The sequence below is a fragment of the Asterias rubens genome, chromosome 19 (genome assembly GCF_902459465.1).
Source record: "Asterias rubens chromosome 19, eAstRub1.3, whole genome shotgun sequence".
Classification (NCBI taxonomy): Eukaryota; Metazoa; Echinodermata; class Asteroidea; order Forcipulatida; family Asteriidae; genus Asterias; species Asterias rubens.
In genome coordinates this window covers 611,996-638,418 of record NC_047080.1, presented here as the reverse complement: position 1 = coordinate 638,418, position 26,423 = coordinate 611,996, and the positions used below count along the sequence as shown (strand labels likewise).

Sequence of the window (26,423 nt, the reverse complement as noted above, 5' to 3'; positions counted from 1 at the left end):
AGTACTTTCCCCGAGTCCTGCAAACAAACAAAAACAAAAAACCACAGGCATTTTTCTTGGGCGCAGATTTCTCAGAAAGCAAGGTTAAGTGGAGTTGTTCTTGCTTCTCCGTGTTTTATTCAAGAGGCGGTGCTGTGTGTTGTGTTGAGGCGGTGCTGTGACTAATTCTACCTCCATGGTACTACCATGGAGGAATAAATTAGATTCCTCCATGGTACTACCAAAGGTGTTCACCTTCGGTAATTGTCAAAGACGATACTTCTCACTCCGTGTGTCTCAACTTATGCATAAAATAACAAACCTGTGAAAATTTGAGCTCAATTGGTCGTCGAAGTGGCGAGATAATAATGGAAGAAAAAACACCCTTGTCTCACGAAGTTGTGTGCTTTCAGATGCTCGATTTCGAGATTCAAAATCTAATTCCGAGGTCTCGAAATTCATGGAAAATTACTTCCTTCTAAAAACTACATTACTTCAGAGGGGGGGTTTTTTGTACAATGTTTACAACAGCTCCCCATTACTTGTTACGTGTCCACTGCATGCTCATGTAGAAAACAGGGCCTAGTGGTGCGGTATCACTACACCTTTAACTCAATTACTGATTTATGTTCTCACAGGGTGGAATTGGCAGCTGTTGTTCCAGCTTTGGGGTTTTCCCTTTTTTTAAGTTATCATATTACACTATGTGAACAGTGATCTGTCAGAACATTTTTTTCACATTAGCAAAGGTTCTAGAGATGAAAGGTTAATGTAATTTGACACATAAGTGGATTGGCAGACACTGGAGTTCATAATCAAAATGTACATCCGCCTTTGCAAAACAACAACCATGGCGGTCCTCCGGGGAGTTCTGAGTGGATAAATTGGAGAGTCAGATTCCTTATAAACAGGTGGATTGTCTGATAGGATACCAGTATCAATCTGGGAACTGACTGATCAAGATGGTGGGGTTGGTGGGGTTTTGTTCCGTCTGTATGGTGCTGGCTGCTCAGATTAGGTGAGTAACACAATAATCCACCCCCCTCGATCCCAACCCCTTACTAAAAAATAATAATAATAATAAGGAGATTAAACAAGAATGCCCCCCCCCCCATTTCATTTATTTATTATGTAATAATCAATTAATTGTCAAGGAATGATAAGCCAATGTGCTAAAACTGGTCAACATTCAAATGCTGTCTCTATAAACTCAGGAGAACTTGCATTTTCATTGAAAGACATTCATCATTTCATACGCTATCGCTTATAGGGGACTAATATGCCAATAAGTACTTAATCTTGTTATTGATTACTTAATTTGTTCATAGAGAAAGGACTCATATCTCTATGATAACGTTCACAGATTGTGTTTTGTGGGTATGACGGTTTGTGGGAAACGTCAGTTTTCCAGTTTAGAGTTTTATCGCTCAGTGCCTGTTTCGTTAATTTTTTAATCGATGTCACTGCACAATGTGTATTAAAGGAACGTTTACAGAATTTGTAACAAAAATCGTCTAAGATCATAGATTTACATAACACTTACACGGTCTAATGATGATGATAGTCGAAAACATCCCATGAAATATTTCTGTCTGAAATGTCATACTTGATGAGAAATAAATAAATAAACTAACTTCCCGTTTGGAGTTTATGACTCAGGGAAACTTTCTCAACTTTTTTTAAATCGATATGCAAAATGTTAAATCGGTTTTCACTATTTTCACGTGACCCAGTGAGCCGATCGATCTCAAACTTCTCCAGGTTTTTTAGTTTAAGGTTTATGATGGTTGATTTACATGAAGTGCTTACACTGCCTGCATCTTTTTTTTATTAGCAAAAACAATTCTGTAATGTTCCTTTCAGCTTTAACATAAAAATCATGTCGTTGTTATTTTATTAATATTTTACAAAAAACACCTGTTCTGACTTGGACTAAACATTTCTTGAAATTCAGCGAATAATTTATAGCAATCTTCAAAAACACTTTGATTGAATGTTGTTTAGTGGGCAATAAAAATGGTACACCATAACAAATGTATCCGGTTACAAAATCCCCGTGATGGTCTGAAAACTACAAGACAACACTTGTTTAGATAATTGTCAGGGGGGTTTTAGTCTGCCAACATCCAACCTTGAAACGTTGTAGGTCTACATGGCTTGGTAATCCCTCGAGATGAATATTATATTTCAAGGAGCTTTTGAAAATAGTTTCCTCAGTGCTAGAGAAATAAATTTGGTTGCAAGAGCATGATTTATTTTGTTTAGATAAAAGTGCAGCATTTGTTTGTTTAATCAGCCAGACTTTTACATGTCTAAATTTAGATCGAAGTGTGACATGTTTCATCCCTGTGGATTCTTCTAAATTTTCTCCTTTGAGTGTTTAGTAGTTTCATGTTTTTATAAGGGTTTTATGAAATTCATGTGTCTGTTTATACAGTTGTTTTAACGCATGTTTGTTGGCTTTTGTTAACATATCTTTAATCTGTAAATTAAGTGCTTTTCGAGCATTAGGCAGATTTTGCGCTATATACAAACTGTTTTATTAGTATTTATTGTTATTATTGAAACCACAAACTAGAAACTTAACTTGTCCTTTTTATCTAGCAGTGCACAGCAGTATTTTATCATTGCCCCCAATGTCATCCGAGTGGACGTCGAGGAATCCATTCTTATAAATCTTAAAGGCGTGGCTCAAGATGCAGTCATACCAGTGACTTTGTACTTCCAAATGAGCGGATCAAATACACGACTGGCGGAGACAACAGTAAACATCGCTGGTGAGCACACTCAATAGACACATCTTAACACTGTTGGAAAATAATCGTAAATTTACGGACTCTGTAAAGTGAAATATTCCGTAACTTCGCCGTTATGTTACGGACTTTCCGTAAATGCAAATATTAGTTATGCTAATAAGTGTAATTACAATCAACCATATTAATTTTGCCCAAACACCTACACATAATAAAGTATATTTAAGTACGTATTGTATTTCAGCCACAACCGTGTACAAACCCCCTTTAAAGGACTATGATATTTTACGGAATGAAACAACTTTTCCGGTTATTTTGCGGCAGGAATACATATTATTTTAGCAATAATAGTACTACTGCTTATTATTGGCAAGTTTAAGCAGTATTTTTTCCTCTCCGTGATATTTGATATTCCTGGTTTGGTTCCCAAGCAAGCAATTTTGGTTTTAAACATGATTCTGGAGTGATTTTTTTTAAGGCTTTCTAAAATTGAAATAATCATTTTCCTCATCACCAGGTGATCCAGATTCACTGCATCGAGCCACAATGCGGATTGACCGTGCGGAACTCCCCGTGCTGCAAAGTACAGGTCATGAGTTCATCACACTCGTAGCACAATCCAACTCCCCGATACTTACTTTTCAAGACAGCAAGCCGATACTTCTAAGTATGAAGTCTGGATTTGTCTTCATTCAGACGGACAAGCCACTCTACACACCTTCACAGACAGGTAGGTTATCAATAATAACTACTACAAATTGTTTTATGAGCATTTCATCATAACCATCTCAATGCGATTACATTAGTGCCTTCATTTGGGCCAATAACATTCCGTATGGGCTCCCTGGTGAGTATACAACCTATTATGGACAACCAGCGATTTCGCCTGGTATATTATTTACAGAAAACATGTCACTGATTTGTCTCTATGTTTTCGTTTCTGTTTACAGTGGATATCCGAATCGTTGTTTTGAATCAAAAGATGTTTCCAGACTTAAATCAGGTAATTACATGTACTCTGTTTCTTTGCCTCCATACAAACTTTGTAGCATCTCATCACCTTTATGTTAATCATTAAGTGCGTACAATAATTGTAATGGCTTCATATTCTTCAAAGTCACTTCAAAAGGTGAACCTTTACTATTTGTTATTTCAACCACATGTGAAACTTGACTTGGTAAATTTTAACTAATTTCGGGCTGAATAAAGACAACTTTACTCGAGCAGGATTTGAAACCAATGACCCCCGGTTTAACGGCCGGCACTCTACCGACCGAACTTTCTTGCTTTTCGTTGGCGGTCTCCCTGTGTCATCAATATCTTCGTGAAAGCAAAAAAAACGATATTTTAAAGAAAAAAAGAAGTTGAGTGGGGGGAGGGTGTTAGTTAAAAAAACATGTCAAAGTCTTCAGCCATCGAAAGAGAGAACTTAATACATCGTTGTTTTCTTACTCTAAACAGGTCCGAGTCGAAATTATGAGTCCGAACAAAATCGTCGTTCACCAAAAAATGAAAAGGGCCACGGCAGGATTTGCCGTGGTGCAATTTCACTTTCCCCCGGTCCCAGTGTTTGGAAAATGGACTGTGACTGTCTTCTACGGTCACCTGGTAAGATTCAAAGGATTTTATTGAAATATTAAAGGTATACAGTATACTTAGGATTGATGGTTGATTAAAATAGTCGAAGATTGTTTTCATGTTGTGTGCTCAACCATAATACATGAAATTACACACCAGCAAAATAATGTTAGCTATGTGCGTTATGTGAGTCAGGAGGAAAACAAAGTTAAACATGCCATTACCTTTACCTAGAAAAGAAACTTGTAAAAAGCAAGCAAAACAAAAAAGACAACAATCTTAACAGTTGAATAAAATGGTGTTTGTTATAAGTCGAGTGTTTTAGAGGCTTTTACTATGTCCAAGTCGGGTTTTGTTAATAGTTAAAAAACACATGCTTCTAAAAATCACAAATAATTTTCTCATATCTAAAATTGGTTATCTTATCCCCCCTCTGCATAATTATTTAATCAATTTATTCCTATTTTTATATTTCTTAATTTAGTTTAAAGCGAAAACGTCAGTAGAGTTCGAAGTTAAGGAATATGGTAAGTTGTTCCTAACACACTTGTATCTTAAAGAAAGCATTTATACTGTTTATTTATCAGATTGCCACAATCAAATAAGCATTATTGGCGAGTGGACAATTTCTATTTTTGTTTCCCCCTTCCAGTGTTGCCAAAGTTTCAGGTTGCGGTGCAAACTAGTAAGGAATACGTTTTACCAGAAACGGAATTTCTTCGTACAACGGTAACAGCAACGTAAGTATGCAATTGGCATTGGTGGAACTTATGGGGTGGGGTGTTTTGATAAATTAAATACCCCCTATTTATGTATTCGCACCCTCTATATAACATACGGCTAGATAGTTCATTTGGTGGGTTGGAGCTTGACCGGGTCCCGGTCCCGCAAGTATTCACGAGCCTCGTAGTCGTAGTGTGAGGGCAGATGTTCAGGCTAGGTTGGCAGCATGGTCGGAGGTTTAAAGACCGCTCCATTCATTTCAATCTTAGTTAACCCTTTATTTAAAAATTAATAGCATCACCATACATCAAGCTAACTTTAATTCAACCATTTTACATTGTCATAATTTCCCCACCGGTTGAAATGTCATACAATGAATACTCTTATTAGGTACGTGTTCGGAGAGAGGGTGTTTGGCAAGTTTCTCTTAAAGTATGGAGTCTTCACTGACGATGATAACCTTTTGATTCTTCAAGAAACTGAAAACACAGTAAGTGAAGCAGCTCTTAACTTAGTCGCAAAAGTAGAAACATTCCTAATTCTGCATCGTGTTCCTGACAGGTAGGTATCACTTTAGATTTGACCGTATGCAATGACTGTTTTACACCTTCTTAGCACCCATCATGTAAGTTTGTTGCCAACACATGTGCCTATTTATGCTGAATGCGCTTTAGCAACGGGTTTTTGATCGTGGGTGCAGTGGTCGGGTTGGTGTAGTTGTGGTATCTTTCCTCGCCTTCCACCTCCGAGGACCCCGGTTAGAATTACGCTGGGGCACTACGTGGATTGGGTTTGTGTGGGGTTTTCATCCTACATCTAAAACTTCCTTGCTTGTTTTGTCTCTTGGTTTCTTGGATATATATAAGTACAGTTGTGTGGCGCGTCAGACATCGAGCCCGCCCTCAAACATGCGGCAACGCGACAACTTGGGTCGACTGAGTGATTGTGTATTAAGTTCGCTTTTCTGAGGGTCCTTGCGACTTGAATCCGAACTAAAGTAAATAAGTAAATAAACCTATTTACATCAATAATTATTTTCCTATCACAGCTGGGTATTGGTGGCATTGGCTATGCAGATTTTAGAGTCAGTGACATACCTGCTGATCAGATGGAGACTCTGATGGGTAAGAATCTCGTCATCCAAGCGTTCGTTACGGACGTAGCCAACGGGGAGACCATAAACACAAACCATACTAGGGTTGTCTTCACCAGGACCCCGTACAGATTCAACTGGGACAACACTCGTAGATACTTCAAGAAGGGATTGCCGTTTCCTGTCAAGGTAATGAGACAAAATAAGGATAATAATGAATTATATAGACCTTTTCGAAACGACGGCTTCGGCTGTGGATTCGGCTTCAGGCTAGCTTGGCCCCGCAGTTGTTTTAAAAAATTGCGCGTTCTGTGCGTATACACACTCAGGTCTTCAGACGACAGGACGGAGTCTGAAGCCGAATCCAAAACCGTTGTCGTGGTTTCGAAAAGGGCTAAAGGTTTGCGGTAACACAATGATAATCCTTGAATGAGTTGGCGTAGTTCTAAAAAGTTTCGACGTTTCAATCAGTATAATGCTCTGATCGTCTTCTGGAGAAAGCTGGACCCTGGTTTTGCATGCTGCTTACGCACTGTGGAGGCGGTTAGCTTGGTGATACACAAAGGCGGGAAATAATGAATTCTAAATAATACTATATGAAATGTTAGCCCTTTATCACACCATATGGAAATACTTATGTGAAGCTGATTTCTCAGCACGCAGACATTGTATTCAGCGGACACTCTCTCTTTCTTAACATTTTGCCTCCGTATTAGAATCACGCTGGTAAGCCATTCTTTTGATGTATTTTTCTTCAGGCCATTGTCCAATACGTAAATGGACTTCCTGCTAGCAATGTCCCCGTTACCATCCGCAGGATGGACGGGGGCAATCAAGACTTCTCAGACGACGACCAGAATGGTGACACTCGTAACTCTGGACCCAATGGTGAGATATATTTCAGGCTTGATATGCCCAAAGACGCAGCAGAAGTCGAACTTCATGTAAGTATACATAAGAAACGCTATACAAGTAAAACAAAAACCACAAGGAAAACTGCTATTATATTCAGAACTCGGATTTGACGTTAAATTCTTGGATCAAGACAGAAATTATTTCACAAGACCAAAGACTTAATTTGAACGAGCTTTCTACATCTTGTGATTTGTTTGTTTTTGAACAAGCACTTTAAGAGAAGATCTATCTCAGTTGTGGTGTATTTTGATACTCAACGGAACTGCATAACAGAAATTCTCTAAAAATATTTCATGTCTACACAAACTGGTCAATAACTTAGTTGAAATTCCTGTTCAAGACTTTGCACAGAATTCTACTCGACCCTCCGGAAAACACAATCTCCGATTACATCAAATTCGTCACTCAACTAAATCTATGGCAACAGTTTTGTCAGGGTGTAGTACACTGTTTATCACTTTCAGTCTTGGGAATTGTGTTCTTCTAAGATGTTTTTTGATAACTTGTTTGAATAGTTGGAGACGGCAGATGGTGAACTGAATGAGGAATCTAACGCTGAAAGTAGTTTCACTCTGCGAGCAGAGAATTCACTTGTCAGTGAATTCAGTGAATTCCTGCTGATCAGAATTCCGATGGGAGGATTCGAACAAACCCAACAGGTATTTTTAGTATTTTTTTTATTAACATTATGTGTGCAAGTTTGCCCCAAACAAGCTTCAAAGTAAAACATGAGAAAACAAATATGAGAAGAAACAAACTCAGGGGAGCTGAAGGTGGGAATTTAAATTCCTCTTTAAACAGTCTCTATTATAGATAGGATCGAGGGAAACGCGCACCAGAGCTACGACAGATGAAGACTGATGTCATGATGGTCAAAGTCAGTGTCATGCTTTGGACCTTTGACTGCTGGTAACCCCTTTCTGCTGAGCAAACTTGTTTTGCGCTTAGCTGATTTTAGCTCTATGAAATTGGGCCCTTGTTGTGAGTTGTGAAACAAATAGAGTAGATATATAATACATTGATGTCAAAATGAAAGATTCATGTAAATCTAATTTCATTGTAACCCCCATCATTGCCCAATATTAATCTTGATCGTGTCTTCATATTCTCGTTGTTTTTCAGATTGACAGCGCCAGCTCGACTGAGGTGTTACTTTCTCAACCCAAAAATGTTGCACTCCACTTCTTTGTAAGATACTGTTATTACAAGATACATTTGGCTTGGTACAAATATTGCATCATGAAGTCTATGCTCTACGTGATGTCACAGGATTGTCTATTATCTAGTTGCTTGCAAAGTTTCTATGAATCATAAAAAACCCGAAATCTTTCCCCTAAAACATATTTTCTTTTTGTTTCGTAAGGTGATATCTGGAGGGAAGATTGTTTATGAAATCAAGAGGCAGATTCAGAACGCCAACACAGCCTTTCAATTTACAATCACTCCCAAGATGGCACCAGTCTCTCGCGTTGTCGCTTACTACATCAACGAAGATGGCCAAGTTATTGCCGATGCATTACTCATGCGAGTTCAGGAGAAATGTGAAAATCCGGTATGACTGTGTTCCTTGGATTTGCGAACAATTTCAAATCTGAATGTCTAAGTTTTATTCAGATTTTATAATTGTCAAATTGTCATCATTATTCAATTAAATTAAATTAAATTAAATTCAATATTGGTCTATGTTATAAAAAATACATCACCGAATAAAAAGCAAGCTGACCCCGTAGGACTCGGTATTTGATACCATATCCAATTAAAAAACAAACCATTCTCATTTGGACTCAACAATGTGCAAGAAACCCCGCCCCACACTCTCACTTTCTGATTTTTGTGACAAACCAACCTTAGTGAAGCAGTAAACAGATAATCCAACAGAAACCCTTATGACTATTTTATTATCTTTAAACAGGTTACTGTTGGCTTTGTAGGACTTCCACGGGAGGACGGGAGCAACATTTATAAGTCAGATTTTAAGGAGAAACAAATTCCAATTAAAGTCACTGCTAAGCCGGATACCAACGTTGGCCTGCTTGCTGTGGATGAGGCTGTATTTGCCCTTCTCAAATATCACAGACTCACACAGAAAAAGGTAAAATGCTTTGCTGTTCAAGACACGGTACACTATTGGTAACTGTCAAAGGCCAGTCTTCTCACTTGATGTATCTCAACAAATGCATTAAATAACAAACCTGTGAAAATTTGGACATGATTGGTCGTCGAAATTGCTTAAAGAATAATGACAGAAAAAAAAACACCCTGATCGCACAAGTTGTGTGGTTTCAGTTGCCTTGAATTCGAGACCTCAGCTAAGGTCTCTTATTCAATTAAAATATTTCATTGAGAAATTAATTCTTTCTCAAAAACTACGTTACTTCAGATGGAGCCGTTTCTCACGTTGTTTGCCAAGAAGTTTCACGCTAAGAATTCTTGAGTAATTACCAATAGTGTCCAGTGCCTTTAATGCTTAGATGAAAAAAGAAACGTTTACTAGAATAGGATTTGATTCTGAGATTCTAAATGCAGACCGATGAAGTGGCCACAATGATGAAGTGGCGGACCCCCCCCCCCACACACCCCTTAATGAATGTACTGAATGTACCTCAAGAAATTGGCAGATTGACCTTAAGAGTGACTTCTTTGATCCCCTGCAGGTGTTTGAGAGAATGGCTGGGTATGATCTTGGCTGTGGACCTGGAGGTGGAAAGACTGCAGCCGATATCTTTAAGGTAGTTTTCTTTTCTTAAAGAAGACCAAATAACTTCCTTGTTTGTGTATGCCACAAATACACACACGAATACAATCATGAAAACCACTATGCAAAGTTTTGTATGATTTGACATAATTTTCTTCTTCTTCTGCCTTTGTGCTGCTGAATTCACTCACGAGCAATACACTCCTCTTCCATTAAGTTTGAAGACCCAAGTAAATCAATGTGAACACATTCACTGAATGAAAACGATATACTTTCGGAGTTGTTTGTTCTATGCTTGTTGTTAATGTACATCGCTGTGGTACTTTCCCCTGTTAGTTAGAGCGCTTGTTAAATACCTTGTATAGTATTACACATGTATTATTATTTTTGTGACAAAAATCAGAAATTCTTTATAATAGAGCTTGTGTTGTTTGATTTTTTTATTTCCAGGATGCCGGAGTCACTGTGATGACCACTGCAACTCTGAGTGTACCACACAGGGAAGGTATAGGACAAACTGATCATTTAAAAAGTCCTAACCAGCCATTGTTCCAAGTGGTGTATGATTTTGCTGGGCCATGATTCATTTGAAATGTTGGGTCGAATTGACATGCGCGTAGTAAGCATCCAACAATTGCCTAAAAGTGCTTTAAAAATCAACAAGCATGCGCGCAGCATGAGCAGTCATGAAAATGTTGTCACAATAGTAAGTCCAGTTGTTTTGATTGCATAATTCATATTATTCATTGATCTTTGTGTCATTTGAAGAAATTGAGTGCCCTCAAGCTATACAGAGAGCCAAGAGATCGATGTCAGATGAGGAGACTAGCCAGATTTGTAAGTATAAAGGTTGGAGTTGATGCTCTAGGACTCAATGGTCCATAGCCGGTTTTATTGCACTATGTTTGCTGTATACAGTATACCTTTCTCTGAACTTTCATTTCATCAACTAATACTTGTTGTGAACTAAAACCAAATTACTTTATATTAAGGGACCGGGGATCGATTTCACTAACGTCTATGTTTGCGATCATCGCTAACACACTTGCGATGAGATCGCTAACCTCAAATCCATCGCAATTGCGATGTCGCTAACTCTGCGTTTCATTAAAGTCATCGCAATTGCGATGACGTTAAAAGGGAAACAAAGTTTTTGTACGAGGCTAAAAGTAGTCGCTCGAAATGAAATGAAATGGCATTCTTCAGTTTATATGTAAATCGTTGTCATGTTGGTGCACACGTACGAACTACTGTGGACGATGTTTAGGCACTCATTTACAAAGGGTTAAAGCATTTATAGGCCTATGGCCTCTATTATAATTTTAGATTTTAGTACACAGTTTTCGTAAATCTGTTGTAACGGTGGGATTGATGAAAATTCTGACATATCTGTCTAATAATACCATGGAGGAAGAAATAATACCAAGCTTCACACTGTCAATTTGCCAATACATTACACATTATTTTTTTCTAAAAATGATGGTTAAAATAATCGAACCCATATAGTATCTCCTTTTTACCGATATTAAGGGGCTCTTTGCTGCAGTTGCGTCGCTGATAGTTGTCATCGGCAATCTGAGTTTACCAGGTAAAAGACCGCAAGACTAAAATAATGTAGCGCCACTCATTTTACTCTAAATCACGGGCAATTTATACGTCAAAACGTACATAATATAACTATAAGCACATAATGGCGCAATGTATCATAAGTTTGCGATGAACTTTTACTTTGCGACCACTAACATGTCATCGCAAGATTGTCATCGCTAAATAAAACTTTGCGACGAGTATATTCATCGTTAAGTTTGAGTGAAATCGTCGGCTAAAAATCCATCGCTTATAAGTTGCGATGGATTTTAGATTTAGCGATCGATTTCGGCGTTTGCGATGACCAAAACGCGTTAGTGAAATCGACCCCAGGCCCTGTATAAGCAAAGGCCCTTTTTTCGCGTGCCCTCCTCTTATCACCCATTTAAAAATAGGTACAATCCATGTACCTATTTTTAAAGATTTTATGTTGTGATATTTAGAAATGATAAACAAACAAGAAATACTCCAAAATGTCAGACATGAATATTTTTGCATGAATATTTTTAAAAACAGTGGACGATTATGAAGGAGACAGAAGGACGTACTGTGCGATGGGCTTGAGAGAGGTGACGGACCCTCAGAGCTTCCCGTGCATCCGACGGGCTAAACTGCTCGCAAGACGGGAGGGGCTACGGTTGGAAAGCCCCCTGGTTGAAGCGTTTTATGACTGCTGTAAGAGTAAAGCAACGGCGAACCAAGGGAGGAGTGACGGCGATGAGGCATTGGATCTAGCGGTCAATGAGCAAGACGCTATGATTCGATCAGACTTTCCTGAAAGCTGGATGTTTTTCGACCTCGAGACTGGGTGAGTAAACACAAACTTGCATGAGTATTTGGTTCAGCAATAATAGTATGTTACAAAAATTTGTCTTGATTAAGCAATATCAGTAATCATTGTTTTTTTGAACTGTGGATTGTTTAAATTCTATTGAATAACCTGTGATAAATAATTTCAAAACGAATACCTTCCCTTTAAACATGTCCCTATACACCCAGGTGAAGAGAAGCCCATTATGGTGAAGTATCTATAGCTCATTGACACAAGCATCATGATTGACCAAACGTATATACCTTTTCGTAAACCGTTTCGGAAAATAAACATAAATGCACAACTAAATGTTATGGCTTGTTTATCTTTACTTTACAGAGAAGATGGCTCTAAGCTTCGATCTGTGACTCTGCGCGATAGTGTAACTACTTGGGTAGTGGAAGCAATTGGTGTATCCAACCAGTACTTAATGTGCGTCGCTGAACCTGCCAAACTGCGAGTCCGACCACTCTTCTTTTTGGATTTAGCTTTGCCATACTCGGTTAAACGATTGGAGCAAATTGAGATTATCGTGACGGTGTTCAACTACGCTGAAGAAGAACTCCCTGTAAGTGTTAATACAAAAAATGACTTGGCCGAGTCCCGTAAACCTTCCTAAGCCTAGAAAACTCTGCTTAGCAAAAATTAAAGGTTACCAGCCAAAATACTCGCTCTTCTTACACGTCCGTTAAAAACCTTGCAGGGTCGTTGCAGTGCGATAAAGGCCCGTCACACGGCCGCCGACCCTGCCGGCTTTAAACGGCCGTTGAAGATGTCGTCGCTACCCTTTTTATTCCCTTAACTGTTGTTTTTATACATTAACACAGACATTTCTAACGTTTCTTTGGTTCTATTAGTTTTACATGTGAAAGTAAGACACTTTTGTTTGTTTTATTGGCACAGGTTTCAGTCAGGCTAAAGGGAGCAGATGGGTTGTGTTCCGAAGCTCAACCAGGTGAACTGTCCGAAGGGAAAACAATAAACGTACTCCCTAACGAACCTGGTGCCGTTAAATTTGTCATAATCCCTCTGGAAGCAAAGCGCATCCCGATCGAGGTTCAAGCTTTTAGCAACTTAGTGGGAAAAGACAACCACAACGATGCCGTCAAGAAGTACCTGAATGTATATGTGAGTATCGTCTTGGAATGTAGTGGATTGTTTTTGTCACCTTTATTTTGTTATAATAACTAGTGTTTTTTTCTTGGTGTTCCGTGTTGGTCTTTTGTGGCCTGTGTGGCTTTTATTTATATTTACATTTTTAACATATTTATTGTAATATTATTTGTAATTCAAATAAAATTCGACGTTTTGCTGTTTTACTTTTGAAATATTTTTAATTATCCAATAAATACGACAACAATTAAAGTCTAGTTATCATAGGAAAGACCGGCTCCTCACACTGTTACTGTCTCAACAAACGTACCTTTTCTCTTTTCTCTGTTCATTACATAGCAAGAGGGTTTAATACAGCGATTCACTGAGCCAATAACTGTGGATCCAGTCAACTCTCGATCCCTGGCCCCAAACAGTAATGGGGGACCAGCTCAGTCTTTTCAGCATGACCGTAAGTAGAATGAAAGATAACGGTGGCAAAAAAAACATGACCCAATTTCAATAAAGCTGTTAAGCGGAAAATACTGCTTTGCAAATTTCTTTGCTGGGCAAACAATTATAGGGGCACCAGTCTCAAGAATGTATATTGGTCGATTTTCGGTTGATAATCAATTTCTGGTCAGCAAGTTTTTATGCTTACAGGTTTTTTGCAATGAGCCCTGAGAATTTGCCTTGCCTCTAATCAACTTATTAGGTTTTCTATAAACTTTAAAAAAGTTAATCAACTTGTGTTTTTCTATGCATGCAGTTTGTCCTGCCCATCCACTGTCAAGTATCCTCATTATGGCATACTTTAATAGAAGAAAGGTTTGAACATCGTCTCGTTATGCTCTTCTTACATTACAAAGAGTATTTCCTTCTTTGTTGATGTGTCTTTAGAGTTCTGGGGTGAGGAAGGTGAAAATAGTCAAATCGATGTCATACGCTACAACCTGAATGGAGATGCCATCCCTGGTACCCATAAAGTCGTTATCAGTCTCATGGGTAGGTATTTGAGGTCCCCTTCCCCGCATGGTAAGAAATATCCGTATTTTTACGGACTCCGTAAAGTGAAATATTCCATAATTTTGCCGTTATTTTCACACACTTTCCGTAAACTAAAATATTAATTACGCTAGTCAGCGTAATTACAATCAACTACATTCGCCCAAACACCTACACATAGTACATAATACGTGTTGTATTTCAGCCACGACCGTGTGCACACTGTGTATACAAACCCAATTTAAAGGACTTTATATTTTACGGAATGAAACAACTTTTCCGGTAATTTTGCTGCATGAATACGGAATTTTATTTGTTTGCTGAATGCGCCATAGCAGATTATAAGCCCTTATAATGTTCTACATTCTCATAATTCATAACTTCAATGACTTATCTTTCTGGGGCGCCTTGGATATCTTGTTGGTAGATACGTGCGCTATATAAGTATGTGGATATTCTTATTATTTTTAAAGGGAGCATCATGGGCAATGTGATAGAGACCGTCCTTGGAGGGTTGGATAGCCTTCTTAGAATCCCAAGTGGGTGTGGTGAGCAGACCATGCTTTCCTTGGCTCCCAACGTCTACGTCTATAGATACCTGAAGCACAGTGATCAATACACTGCTGACCTGGAAGAATCTGCTAAGCATTACATTGAAAGTGGTAAGTACCGGAACCCATTTTTAAATTAAGTAGGATTTGAAACTTTGCATGGTGGACTATCTCTAAATGAGTTGGGGTGTTTTTAAAAAGAACCGTTGTTTCAACTCATTTTTATATTGGCATATTTTTCCTACTTGAATCTGATTTCCTTTTGTGTTTGCCCCTTGGAAAAATCATTGAAGTCAATGTTATTAAAAAGCCTGAAAGAAAATCATATCAAAAACTACACCATGTCAGTAATTGAACTTGGCCCATGAAGGGGCACAGCAAGTTTCCCTTGCCATGGGGCACATGGGAGGAAAATTGAAGTTTGTATTGGAACCTTGCGGCGCCTCAGCAAAATCACATAGCACTACGCACGGCAGATGCTGTGGGTGGCGTGTGTTATTTAGAGGTTAAATGTGTTCAAGGTCAGCTGCGAAGAGAAATTTCCAAACTTGTTTTCAATATCATGCCTGTTTGTGGCGTTTCTGCAGTTCTTTTACACAAAGAAATCTTGATTTTTTCTGCTGGATTGATAAATGATGCACTCTGCATTTTGTTTGTATAGTGCAAAGTACAGATTTACGTAGTTAAACCTCACCTTGTGAATGTCCGTTATTTTTGACAGGAGTGACACGTGAGCTTACGTTTCGACTCGATGATGGCTCATTTGCTGTTTTTGCAAAACCTCCGGCTAGTACTTGGTGAGTTAAGAAACCTTGTTGATGCAAAATAATATAACTCAAGTTAAATAGCGTGAAGTATTAAAAAGTAAGTTTTTCTTATTATTATTATATATAAACGATTTTCTTCAAACAATCCTTTAACTTTCTGAGCAAGTGTTGTTTTATTATTTCACTTTCAGGTTGACTGCCTTTGTGACTAAGGTCTTTTGTCAGGCAAGGGAGTTTGCTTTCATCGACGATGATGTGACTTGCAAAGCTTTGGAATGGCTGACGACAACAACACAAATCGAGGACGGTTCATTTAGAGAAGTCTCGCGTGTGATTCACAAAGAAATGATTGTGAGTATACATAAATACATAGTTTGCCAGTGTTTGCCGCCTTAAACACAGGCCAAAATATCTACAATGTCAACCGGTACATTCCACAAAATGCGTATGACTGAGAAAATAAAGGTATACATAAGAGTTCTACCCAGGATTTCTTTAGAGACGGAAAAATGTTTTCCCAAGTCGAAATTTTGGGCTTTTGATCCCTTTTTACTGGTTAAAATCCAATTTCATGTTTCGTTGAAATCTTTAAAAGAATATTGCAAGCAACTTACAAATTTCTGAAAACTTGTGGTGGTGTAGAAAAAGTTTTGTAGCATCAAAAGCTGCTGTACTTCTAATTGAGTAAGTTTGTATTCACATTCATTTCAAGAGTGAATACCAAAAACTGCCTTCCTTTAAGCAAAACTTGTGGCATTGTAAGTGCACGTATTTTAGTGAGATTTCACACAGTTGTCTTAGATCAAGGTACTTAGCTTCTTAGCATAAGTGTGTGTTGCTATTTATATGAAACCATTGTTTGTGTGTTTTATGCTTTCAGGGCAGTGTGCAAGGAAGTGTTTCCATGACATCGTATGTGCTGATTTCTCTCCTGGAGTGTGAATGTGCCACAGTGGTGAGTATCTAGTATAATCTTTCCTCTATTGTTTAAAAAGTTGCATCCCCTTAATGTGATCCCCTGGCATGCTGCTTCCCATGGTTGTATGGAGAGCTAGGGTATGATACCTACCTGGCTATGACTGGTGACTGGCACCTCAAAAACAAACTTATTGCTTGTCAAAATATCAATTGTCATGTAATAAACCATAAGGGAAACTGATTGGGTAGATTTAAAACACTGTTAGTTGGAATAAAGAAAATTGGATGGAGCAGGACTTCAACCAGTGACCTCTGGATTAATGTACCAGCACTCTATCAACTATTAGTCAATATCTTTTTTCAAGGTTGCCGGTCAGAAACCATACAACTCTAAGCTGTCATATAGCCAGGGAAAATGTTTCTATTAACGATATCAAACATTCAACTTTGAAACCTTTGTCTCTTTACGGTTTACAATGACTAGGATACTAGCGACTCTGTTGCTCTTGCTACGGCTTTCTTAGAGGGTCAACTACAACAATTGACGAGACCTTACGCCATCGCCATTACTGCATACGCCCTTGCTCTGGCCAATAGCGACCTAGCCGACGAGGCTCTCACAATGCTCAAAGACATCGCTACGTATGAGGAAGGTAAGCTTGCAGTTGTGTTATATTTTTTTGTTCCACACAATTGCTATTAATCTTTGTGTCACAACCTGACACTTGGTGTAGAAAAAAAAAACGTTTTTTCCCTCACTCTTTTGATTTTTAACATTTTAATTTAAAGCCATTGGACCCTTTCGGTACAGAAAAAAAAAAATTCACAGATTTACAAATAATTTACAGGGTTTACAGAAGATAATGGTGAAAGACTTCTGTTGAAATATTAGCCCATGAAATGCTTTACTTTTTGAGAAAACGGTAAAATAATATAAATTCTCGTTAGCGAGAATTACGGATTTATTTTAAACACATGTCATGACACGGCGAAACGCGCGGAAACAAGAGTGGGTTTTCCCGTTATTTTCTCCCGACTCCGATGACCGATTGAGCCTAAATTTTCACAGGTTTGTTGTTTATATAAGTTGTGATACACGGAAGTGTGGGACTTGGACAATACTGTTTACCGAAAGTGTATAATGGCTTTAAGGAATATTCGGCCTTTAATGGTCATCAAGATTCATAATCATATTTGTTGTGAAACCACTGTGAAATCTCAGCGAAGTGAGATGGCTGAAATTCGAGGAATTATTTCAATCCAGAACTTGAATAAGGTGCACTAGACTAATCGGCCATATTACGCTGAGAGAAAAGCAACATCGATGATTGATAGTAAATGAATAATTATTTTTACATTGTACTATGTAGAATCAAAACATCGTTATTGGACATTGGATGTCTTGTCATATGGTGCTGGTCCCAAACCATACTGGTACACCAGCAAACCCGAAGCAATTGAAGTAGAGACAACAAGCTATGCACTGCTGGCCTTCCTTCAACTGGATGACGTGTCGTACAGCCATGACATCGTTAAATGGCTGACAAACCAGGAGAACTATCAGGGTGGATTCGTCTCTACACAGGTAACTATGAGCTACTCATGTAACACTGGCTTAATACTTTGGACTTGAACAGAAGTGTTATTGCAAGCCCAGTATTGCACCTTTTATATCAGGCTTTTTGGTTTAATCATCACATATCATTCTAGAGGCGGGGGCCACCTCGGATCGGCAACTTGGTTTGGAGCAGGGAGTTGCATTCAAAGTGAGTGGGTCGCAATGCGCTGAGGCGGGACTCAGCCAATAAGGGCTCTTCATTTACCTCAGTATGGGGACTGTTTTGGGCTTGTGACGTATGCAAGAGGTCTGTTAAAACCTTTTTATCGGATCCGCTGCCATGTTTCTAGCTCTAAAATTTATTTCTTTTTATCATATTTTAAAATCCAAATCTTTAGGATACAGTTATAGCCTTACAGGCACTGTCTGCGTATTCGATCAAGTCGGACACGAACGTCATCGATATCGGCTGTCAAGTCAGTTGTCAGGAGGCCGAGTTCGATCAAGAGTTCCTGCTCAAACCTGACAATGCAATCCTCAGGCAGTTCGCTGAAATTAGGGTGAGTTATTTGCAGCGTCAGGCTTCGAGTCTGAGTATAATTATGCACCCAATGTGCAGGAAAATGGTTACCAGCCAACGTAATGGACACTATTGGTAATTGTCAAAACCAGTCTTCTCACTTGGTGTATCTCAACATATGCATAAAATAACAAACCTGTGAAAAATTGAGCTCAATTGGTCGTCGACGAAGTTGCGAGAAAATAATGAAAGAAAAAAACACCCTATTGTCACACGAAGTTTGCTTTCATGTTTGATTTCGAGACCTCAAAATCTAAATTAAATTCATAAAACCTCGCGATTTGTTGCTCAAACTTTGTACGGGACCAGAATTTATTTTACAAGACCAGAAATGAGAAAAAAACAAAGACACCAAAGACCCAGATAACTATTTCCTAGATTTGATTAGAAAATTGAGGAGGCACTCGCAGTGATTCCCAGATCACCGGCCATTAGGCATGATATGAAGAAATCACAAGACGCTAAAAATATACCTCCTATTGGGCCAAATATAATGACAAACATTGGTGGCAGCTTGTACATTTTCTTGTTTGCCCTAATGGATACACGATAACTAAAATGTTATTAATTAGGGGGGTTACTGTATGAATACTGAGCTTAAAGACATCATCCAACCCAAAAGTGGGTAAACCTAATAAGCTTTTAAAGTATCTTAACATCTGAAGTTTTACTTTCTATGTTTAGGTTCCAGAAGATCAATCCGAGTTCGAAGTGTCTTTTGATTCTGCAGGCACAGGCATGGGTCAACTTAAAGTAAGTGTAGACAGTTTACCCACCCCCCCCCCTTCCAAGCTTAATAATTTGCTTGTTTAGGAAGTACATCTTTATAGTAAGTTTGTGGTAAAGCCAACTATAAATATAAATTATTTTCTTGAGGAGTTGTGGCTCTGAAGATCGAGAGACGTTGATACAAACATTCCTCACAAACAAAGATTTAGGCCTACATAAATAAAGGGCAAGGTAAACAAGCCTTTACTTTTGTGGTACCGTTTGCACGTTTCAATCCTTATATTGAGGTAGATTTGTACAATTCAAGTATTATGTGAAAGTTTCATTCCAAGTTTGTGGGAATAAAGTATTAGCATTAACTGCAGTTACGTCGCTCCTCAGATTCAAATTTGGGGCATACAAACTGATGTATGTTTACGTACGTTTTATACTATCGGAGCTGTTACCTTTCAAATAGTTTTCTAATTGTCATTTATTTTAAAAGTGATAACCAATCGTATACCGATTAAAAAATCATTGAAAAAATTAAAAAGATGTGTGGATGCCGCTTGTTTGTCTCCAATGTATTATGCTCAGTCAGATCTTGCAAGAAACTGTCCACAACTAGCCCAGCCAGTTTTGTTTTATTTCCTTAGTTTGAGTCTAGCTACAACATCCCGGAGCCGAATGTGGAAAGTTGTGACTTTGTGCTAAACATCAACCAAGAAACCATTAAAGTGGATGAGAACAATCAACGTATCGAGTATACTATTGAACTGAGGTAATAATAATAATAATACAAAGTTTTTATAAAGCGCACAATTATCCTAGACACTAGATCAAGACGCTGAACAGAAAGAGAATAACAATAAACAAATTAATGGGCTCTGAACAGTTTTTTGAATGTCATGATTGAGTCAGTCTCTCGGATTTCTGGGGGGAGTTTGTTCCATAATAGTTTGGGGCCGCTATACCAAAGGCACCCTGACCAACAAGTTTCTTACAGATGGCGGGAGTAACTTTTGTTGCAGCGTCCAATTTACGGAGTCGGCTGTCGCGATGATAAATGGAGAGAAGATTGTTGAGGTAGACAGGTGCTGAGGAGTGAAGGCACTTCCAAACAAAGAGCATTATTTTTCCGAAACCGGAAGCCAATGGAGTTATTGAAGGATGGGGGTGATGTGTTGGAGGTATATGCAGCGAATTTGTGGTGTACAGTAACCCGACTGTAAAAATCTGCCAACATTTTCCACTTTTAGGTTGAAACCTTACTATTAGGCGTGCCCGGCCGTGGCAAAGCAAATACGCACACCTGAGTATTGCTTTGACGTTTCTAATCAGCCAGAGTGGTTCGAGTCCTGGTCATGACTATATATGTGTCCTTAAGAAAGACTCTTCACAATCGCTGCGTCTTTCTTATAGTAACTCCCTATGGGTTATCTGTAAGTGCTTTTCTAAAAAATAAATGTTGTCATTGATTCATCACTCTCTGTTTTCTTCTAATTCTGCAGTTACTTAACAGGCGAGACGACTGGAATGGCAATTCTTGAAGTAGGTTTATACACAGGTTACCAAGCTATGGCGGAAGATCTGGACGAGGTAATGTTATTTTGCATTACGGATGAAGAATTGTTTTCTTTCATCTATAATGGTGTTTTTGTTTGTATGGGCAAGCTTACCACAAGCTGTGGCTTTTCTGGTTAATATGCTCCCCATTTCCAATTTGTTATTGTTAATTTGATTATGTTTGAATGAAAACAAGTCTGAAAATGTGTGAGAAAGTTAGTATTATTTAAACTACCTGTAGCCATCGTGCTAGCTTGATGGTCCAGTGGTAAGATATTAGGTATTTTTCCAGTCAATCAAGAAAATATATTGAAAGCAACATCACAATCGTTGCGTAATCTGCAATCAACATTTTACAATCACATTTTGTTCTTGTTGTTTCAGGTCAAACAAAACAGCGGAGACAACATCCATCTTATTGAAGAAACTGATCTATCAGTCGTCTTTTACCTGGATGAAGTATGTGCTGATGAAGTTTCAATTGTTTGCAAATATTGTTCCCTTTAGAACAAGTGTTGTCTTTAGAAACCAAGTGACCCTAAAACATTTAATTTAGTACCTCTAGGCCCAGTTGAAGATACCTTTGTTGAGTTGAGCATTAGGACCTTTATCACGTTGTCGCCATCTTGTTCCATGTTTCCAATAACAGCAATGAATGCTAACATTTATTGCGCGAACATGGTTTCGTCCAGCCTTCGTTTGGTTTTACAATGAGTTGGAATGGAGTAAAATCAAGATGGCCATACCGTGATGAAGGTCTACGGAAGCTATTCCTGATTGTGCGGTTATCAATGTTCTTTCTTCAGATCAGTAGAGATCGAGTTGAGGAGATTACTTTCCAAGCCGAACGAAAACTCAAGGTTGGCAAACTTCAGCCTGTGTTGGTGAAGGTGTTTGATTACTATAACCCTAGTAAGTAAAATAATTATTATTAATAATAATAACTAGGTAATATATAGCCCTGGGATAGGGCCAAGACACATCAGTGTAATATGCGTAAAACTAACAATAAATATTAAATAAACATTACTCTCTTGTTTTTTTTTTCACAGCCGTTGAATGCAGTAAGTTCATCCACCCTGATGAAGGCGGGGCTCAGTTGAGTACACTGTGTGTTGGGAACACATGTTCTTGTGCAGCAGGTATGTGGCGCCAGTACTATAGGCCTTTAAACCGTATGACGTCAACATTCAAAAACCTGCCCTACAACATGGCGTCTGTGTGTGTGCGTATATAAATCAAACAAAATTTGGTATGCCTATGACATGGTGCTCAATTATGTGCCATGCCCCCCCCCCGGCCAATGTGTTCTTATTGTGTTTTATGGATCTCAGCCATTTTGAATTTCATTGCCGCGCTGTGATTAATTTGTTTTTCGTAAAAGAAAGTCTACTTTTATAGACCTACGTAATGATTTGTGTGACGGTTCCTTTTTGTAAACTACAGGCAAATGTGCCCCGGGTATCATTGCAGACCATAAAACCATTGACGTTGCGGAATTGAAGTTAAAAGCTTGCGACACTGCAGCTCATTTTGGTGAGTATTTTCAAACAAAATATTGAATAGAAACAACAGTATTTGCAAATAATTGTGACACAATTGTGACACACAATTGTGAACTTTCAAAAGGATTGGGCAGCAAGGCTTATTCCTTGCTTATTTTTGCAAGAATGAAACGAAACATCAAAATCACTGAGTAGCAAGGAAACCCTTATAACGGTTCTAAACTTAAACATCACGAGCACTGAGCAAGGCAACCCTTTTAACTTTCTGAAATGACATGAAACATCAAAATAAATAAACAGCAAGACTTGTGGCTCTGATTCGTTTAATCGTAAAGGACATTTTGAAATGGATTTCAATGTTTTTAGGACAGTTTTTGTTTTTAATAATCTAAACGAATCCTACATACCACTAGACCATCGCGCATCAGTGTTAAGTTGGTTTTTTTAAGGAGTCACCCATGAAAAAAAAAACAAGCATAATATCCCAGAGGGATAGCTTAGTGCTAATTTCAACAGACCATCCCACGATAAAAAAACAAGAAGAAAAGAAAGGAAATAATGGTTATTGGACTATGTCTTACTCTTTAGAAAGTGATGAGAGACATAACAAATCATTAATGCTTATAATACAACAGCCTTTGAAGCAGAAGTGGTGTCAACTAAAAGAAGAGGATCTTTCCAGTCCATCAGCATGACTATATTGACTCCAGTCAAACCAGGTAAGATTGCCGGCCATGGTTGCCCCCCCCCACCCCACCCCTTCCTCTAATGACTGACCTCACATGTCCATGCTAACCCGTGAAATATGTTTGACGTAAGGGTGGAATTCCCTGCTTCCGTAAGCGCCGATTCTATGATTACGGTAAGCAGAGCCATGAAACTAGGCCCTGCATTTTCTGGCCTGGCAAACAGTGTCCGAAACAATAGTTTAACTTCAAACGCGGTTTTCTTCAAACATGAATGTTCGGCAAAAGGAGCTGAATTGTTTATAAAACTGTTTAAGTGTGCATAAACACTGTCGATGCTGTCATGTTCTTGTCCAATTCCTCATCCCACAGGTCTAGATCTTGTGGCTATGAATCAGAATCGAACGTTCTTGAAGAGTATGAGTTGTGACGAGCCAGAGCTCAAGACTAGACGCTACCTGGTGATCGGTACGGGTGGAATACCATTCAAAGACGACATGGGACAACCAAGGTGATTCTCTTTTTGTACATTAACTATACTGTCGTCTTTCATGTTCAAAACAACACAAGTTTATCCGCTTCCAGTTTATATACTTATTGACCAAACCAACAGCGGACGAGCCGCCAATTACAGGAAAGGATAATACAAAATTGAAAATATTCATATAGCCTATATAAAATACTATGTATATGTACAAAGCTAACGGTTAAAATAGAAACATCTTAGGAAAGAAAATTAAAGCAAACATTGAAGATTAAATAAATTAAAATTGGGAATAGCAACAGCTACTATAGAGAGCGGCATTTGTGTACGCTGCTCCAAATCTTTGAAATAATCTCCCTCCTTGTATTAGACAGTCTTCTCCACTTAATGTATTGAAATCGAAGTTAAAAACATCACCCATTTAATTAATTCTTGCTCTGTTTGTGTATTAGTATACACATAATGAATGTTTATGAGTGCAATGGTGCGAATATGTTCATGAGTTGAAAGATGGAATGTTCTATTCAACGAGGCGGAGTCGAGTTGAATGGAACATTCCAGCTTTCAACGAATGAACATATTCGCACCATTGCACGAATGAAAAACATTCATTATTTGTTTTATATAACATCCAAGTAGAACTTTGTCATTTTGATTGAAAGAAACAACTTTCAAAACAAACAATTTCAACTGTAGAAGCCGAATGCTAGTAATTTTACTATGCCTTCCTTGCAGTAACACCTGCTGCGTTACCAAAGACACGCGCACGCAGTGATGTTTTTACTCAGCTTTTTCGTTCCATCCGAAAAGTACCATTGCACGCTGGCAGCGTGCCAGCGTGCAATGGTACTTTTCGGATGGAACGAAAAAGCACGGCGAGTGACTCAGCGTGCAATGGTACTTTTATTTGCTATCACGTGACGGACAATCCTCCAATCAAATGGCAAGGATCTGCTTGGGTGTTATATAATATTTCTTATTTTCTCGGCATTTTTGTACTTCTTGTAATGCACAGTAGGGTATACTGTTTTCCAAGACAATTTCTGTAAATGAATTCTGGTTCATTCTATTTTCTTTGATCCACAGCTATAAGTACCTCATTGACGAAAATATGTCATTCTATGAGTGGCCAAAAGAGGGCGGCGGTAGAGATCTCAACAAAAATAGGTGGAAGCATCTCAAGCGTAAACTAGATCTGCTGAAAAAACAGTTGATTTCTGGGACTGGATGCCCGACTTAATCCAATACTTTGTGAAGTCTTCTACAAATAGGAGCCAGACCAGGATGCTTTATAATATAAAGTTTATATACACTTTTTAATGATCATATATTAAAAGTAGTTTGACATTTACACTTGATAAAGGAGCGGCCATTTCCAGTTCTCTTTTGCTATGATAAACAGTCAAGCGTCGATAAGGAATTTTATCATTTTTTTTTTTTTACATTATGCTGATTGCTATGTTTTCACGTTTCTGATGTAGTCTTATTTGCTAGATGATTAAAGGCACTGGACACTATTGGTAATTACTCTAAATAATGGTTAGCATAAAAACTTACTTGGTACTGAGCAACACAGAGCTGTTGTTAGTATAAAACAATGTGAGAAACGGCTCCCTCTGAAGTAAACGTAGTTTTTTTGGAAAGAAGTAATTTCTCACTCAAATATTTGAGTTGAATTCTAGACCTCGGCTTAGGTCTCGTATTCAAGGCATCTAAATCACACAACTTGTGCGAAAAAGGATATTTTCCCCCCATGATTCTCTCGCAACTTCAATGACCAATTGAGTTCAAATTTTCACAGGATTTTTATTGTATGCATAAGCCTATGTAGTGATACGCCTGCCTTTGACAATTACCAAAGGTTTTCACTGCCTTTGACGTGGATGAAGAACATGATTTCGTTTTTACACTATGCAGATGTAAATTGTAAACAAAATTATAAGGGGTAGCATTGTTATCAAATATTTGTCAAAAATTGAAACAAATCAGAAGGGGTTAGTGCAGCACTTTTCATGAAATGTTTGTCAAAAGTGAGAGAACAAAGGGGTAAATTTAGCAATGTTATCAAATTTAGGTCAAAAATTAAAAAAAACAATCAGCAAGTCGAGCATTTCTTCATATTTTTGTACAAAATGATTTATAGAAAATCACAAGAGGGTAGGTAAGTTCAGTACCTTTCATGAAGTTTTGGTCTAGAGTTTTGGGGAAAAGGCAAGGGGTAGGCCTATAAGTCAAGCATTTTTATCAAACTTGTGTAAATAAATATAAACAATCTTAAGGGATAAATCCAGCGTTTTCCATCAATTTGGGTCCCGCATTATCATCAAATTTTGATCAAAAAGTGAAAATGAAACAAATATAATCGTAGGGGGAATAATAATAATGTAGTGTAGTTTTATGTGATTTGGGGGTCAAATTTGGAATAAAGCACAAGGGTATAGTTCATTTCTGTCTGTCTCCCTAGTTAATATGGCATTTACAAAGCATTCAAAAGTGTATTGCGACCGTTACTAAAGCTTTTTAGTACAAATTAAGATACAAAGCATGTACGACTATAGCCAAAAATTACGCATGAACGCATGCAACATTTAATAAAAGTGTATTCTTTGAGTTTCAAATGCTTGTTATTTTAAAGTGTTTTATATGCAGCCTTGACTTTATGAGAAAATAGAATTAACTCCCTTAAATTGTACCATACATACTTTCCTAAAAATATAACCCCACAGATTACACAGGAGATAAACAATTCGGGCAGAAAATTGCCTTTTGATTAAACCGGATTCATACTTATACTTTTGCATGTAAAAGATATAGGGTCATTGAAGTTGATGGTACCATTCTCTTCAACCAAAAGACTATGTTGGCAAAT

General features: G+C 38.1%; 1 protein-coding gene across 2 annotated transcripts; it reads left to right on the top strand.

Moving 5' to 3' along the window:
• Positions 1–757: 757 nt before the first annotated feature.
• LOC117303025 (complement C3-like) lies at positions 758–25,125 on the top strand. 2 transcript variants are annotated; one of them, XM_033787058.1, is made up of 39 exons: positions 758–997; positions 2,584–2,756; positions 3,250–3,462; positions 3,683–3,735; positions 4,194–4,340; positions 4,795–4,837; positions 4,963–5,050; positions 5,424–5,523; positions 6,082–6,315; positions 6,885–7,070; positions 7,557–7,700; positions 8,164–8,229; positions 8,405–8,593; positions 8,954–9,133; positions 9,696–9,770; positions 10,187–10,241; positions 10,505–10,573; positions 11,840–12,131; positions 12,474–12,702; positions 13,038–13,262; positions 13,587–13,698; positions 14,127–14,231; positions 14,705–14,893; positions 15,504–15,579; positions 15,741–15,900; positions 16,430–16,504; positions 16,952–17,120; positions 17,838–18,052; positions 18,424–18,585; positions 19,290–19,358; positions 19,970–20,094; positions 20,825–20,912; positions 21,264–21,338; positions 21,686–21,791; positions 21,932–22,021; positions 22,326–22,415; positions 23,020–23,103; positions 23,443–23,581; positions 24,641–25,125. In XM_033787058.1, exons 1-39 carry the CDS (start codon positions 942–944, stop codon positions 24,792–24,794), a joined length of 5,100 nt encoding a protein of 1,699 aa, XP_033642949.1. In that variant the 5' UTR covers positions 758–941; the 3' UTR covers positions 24,795–25,125. The 2 variants fall into 2 exon arrangements, with proteins under 2 accessions (XP_033642949.1, XP_033642950.1); XM_033787059.1 differs by having other exon boundaries at positions 759–997; positions 2,587–2,756.
• Positions 25,126–26,423: the final 1,298 nt, after the last annotated feature.

Coding starts and splice junctions, on each gene's coding strand:
- LOC117303025 (XM_033787058.1), top strand. CDS start 942: ATGGTGGGGTTGGTGGGGTTTTGTTCCGTCTGTATGGTGCTGGCTGCT. Junction 10,574..11,839: donor TGAGGAGACTAGCCAGATTT/GTAAGTATAAAG, acceptor TTTTAAAAACAG/TGGACGATTATGAAGGAGAC. Junction 19,359..19,969: donor CAGGCATGGGTCAACTTAAA/GTAAGTGTAGAC, acceptor TTATTTCCTTAG/TTTGAGTCTAGCTACAACAT.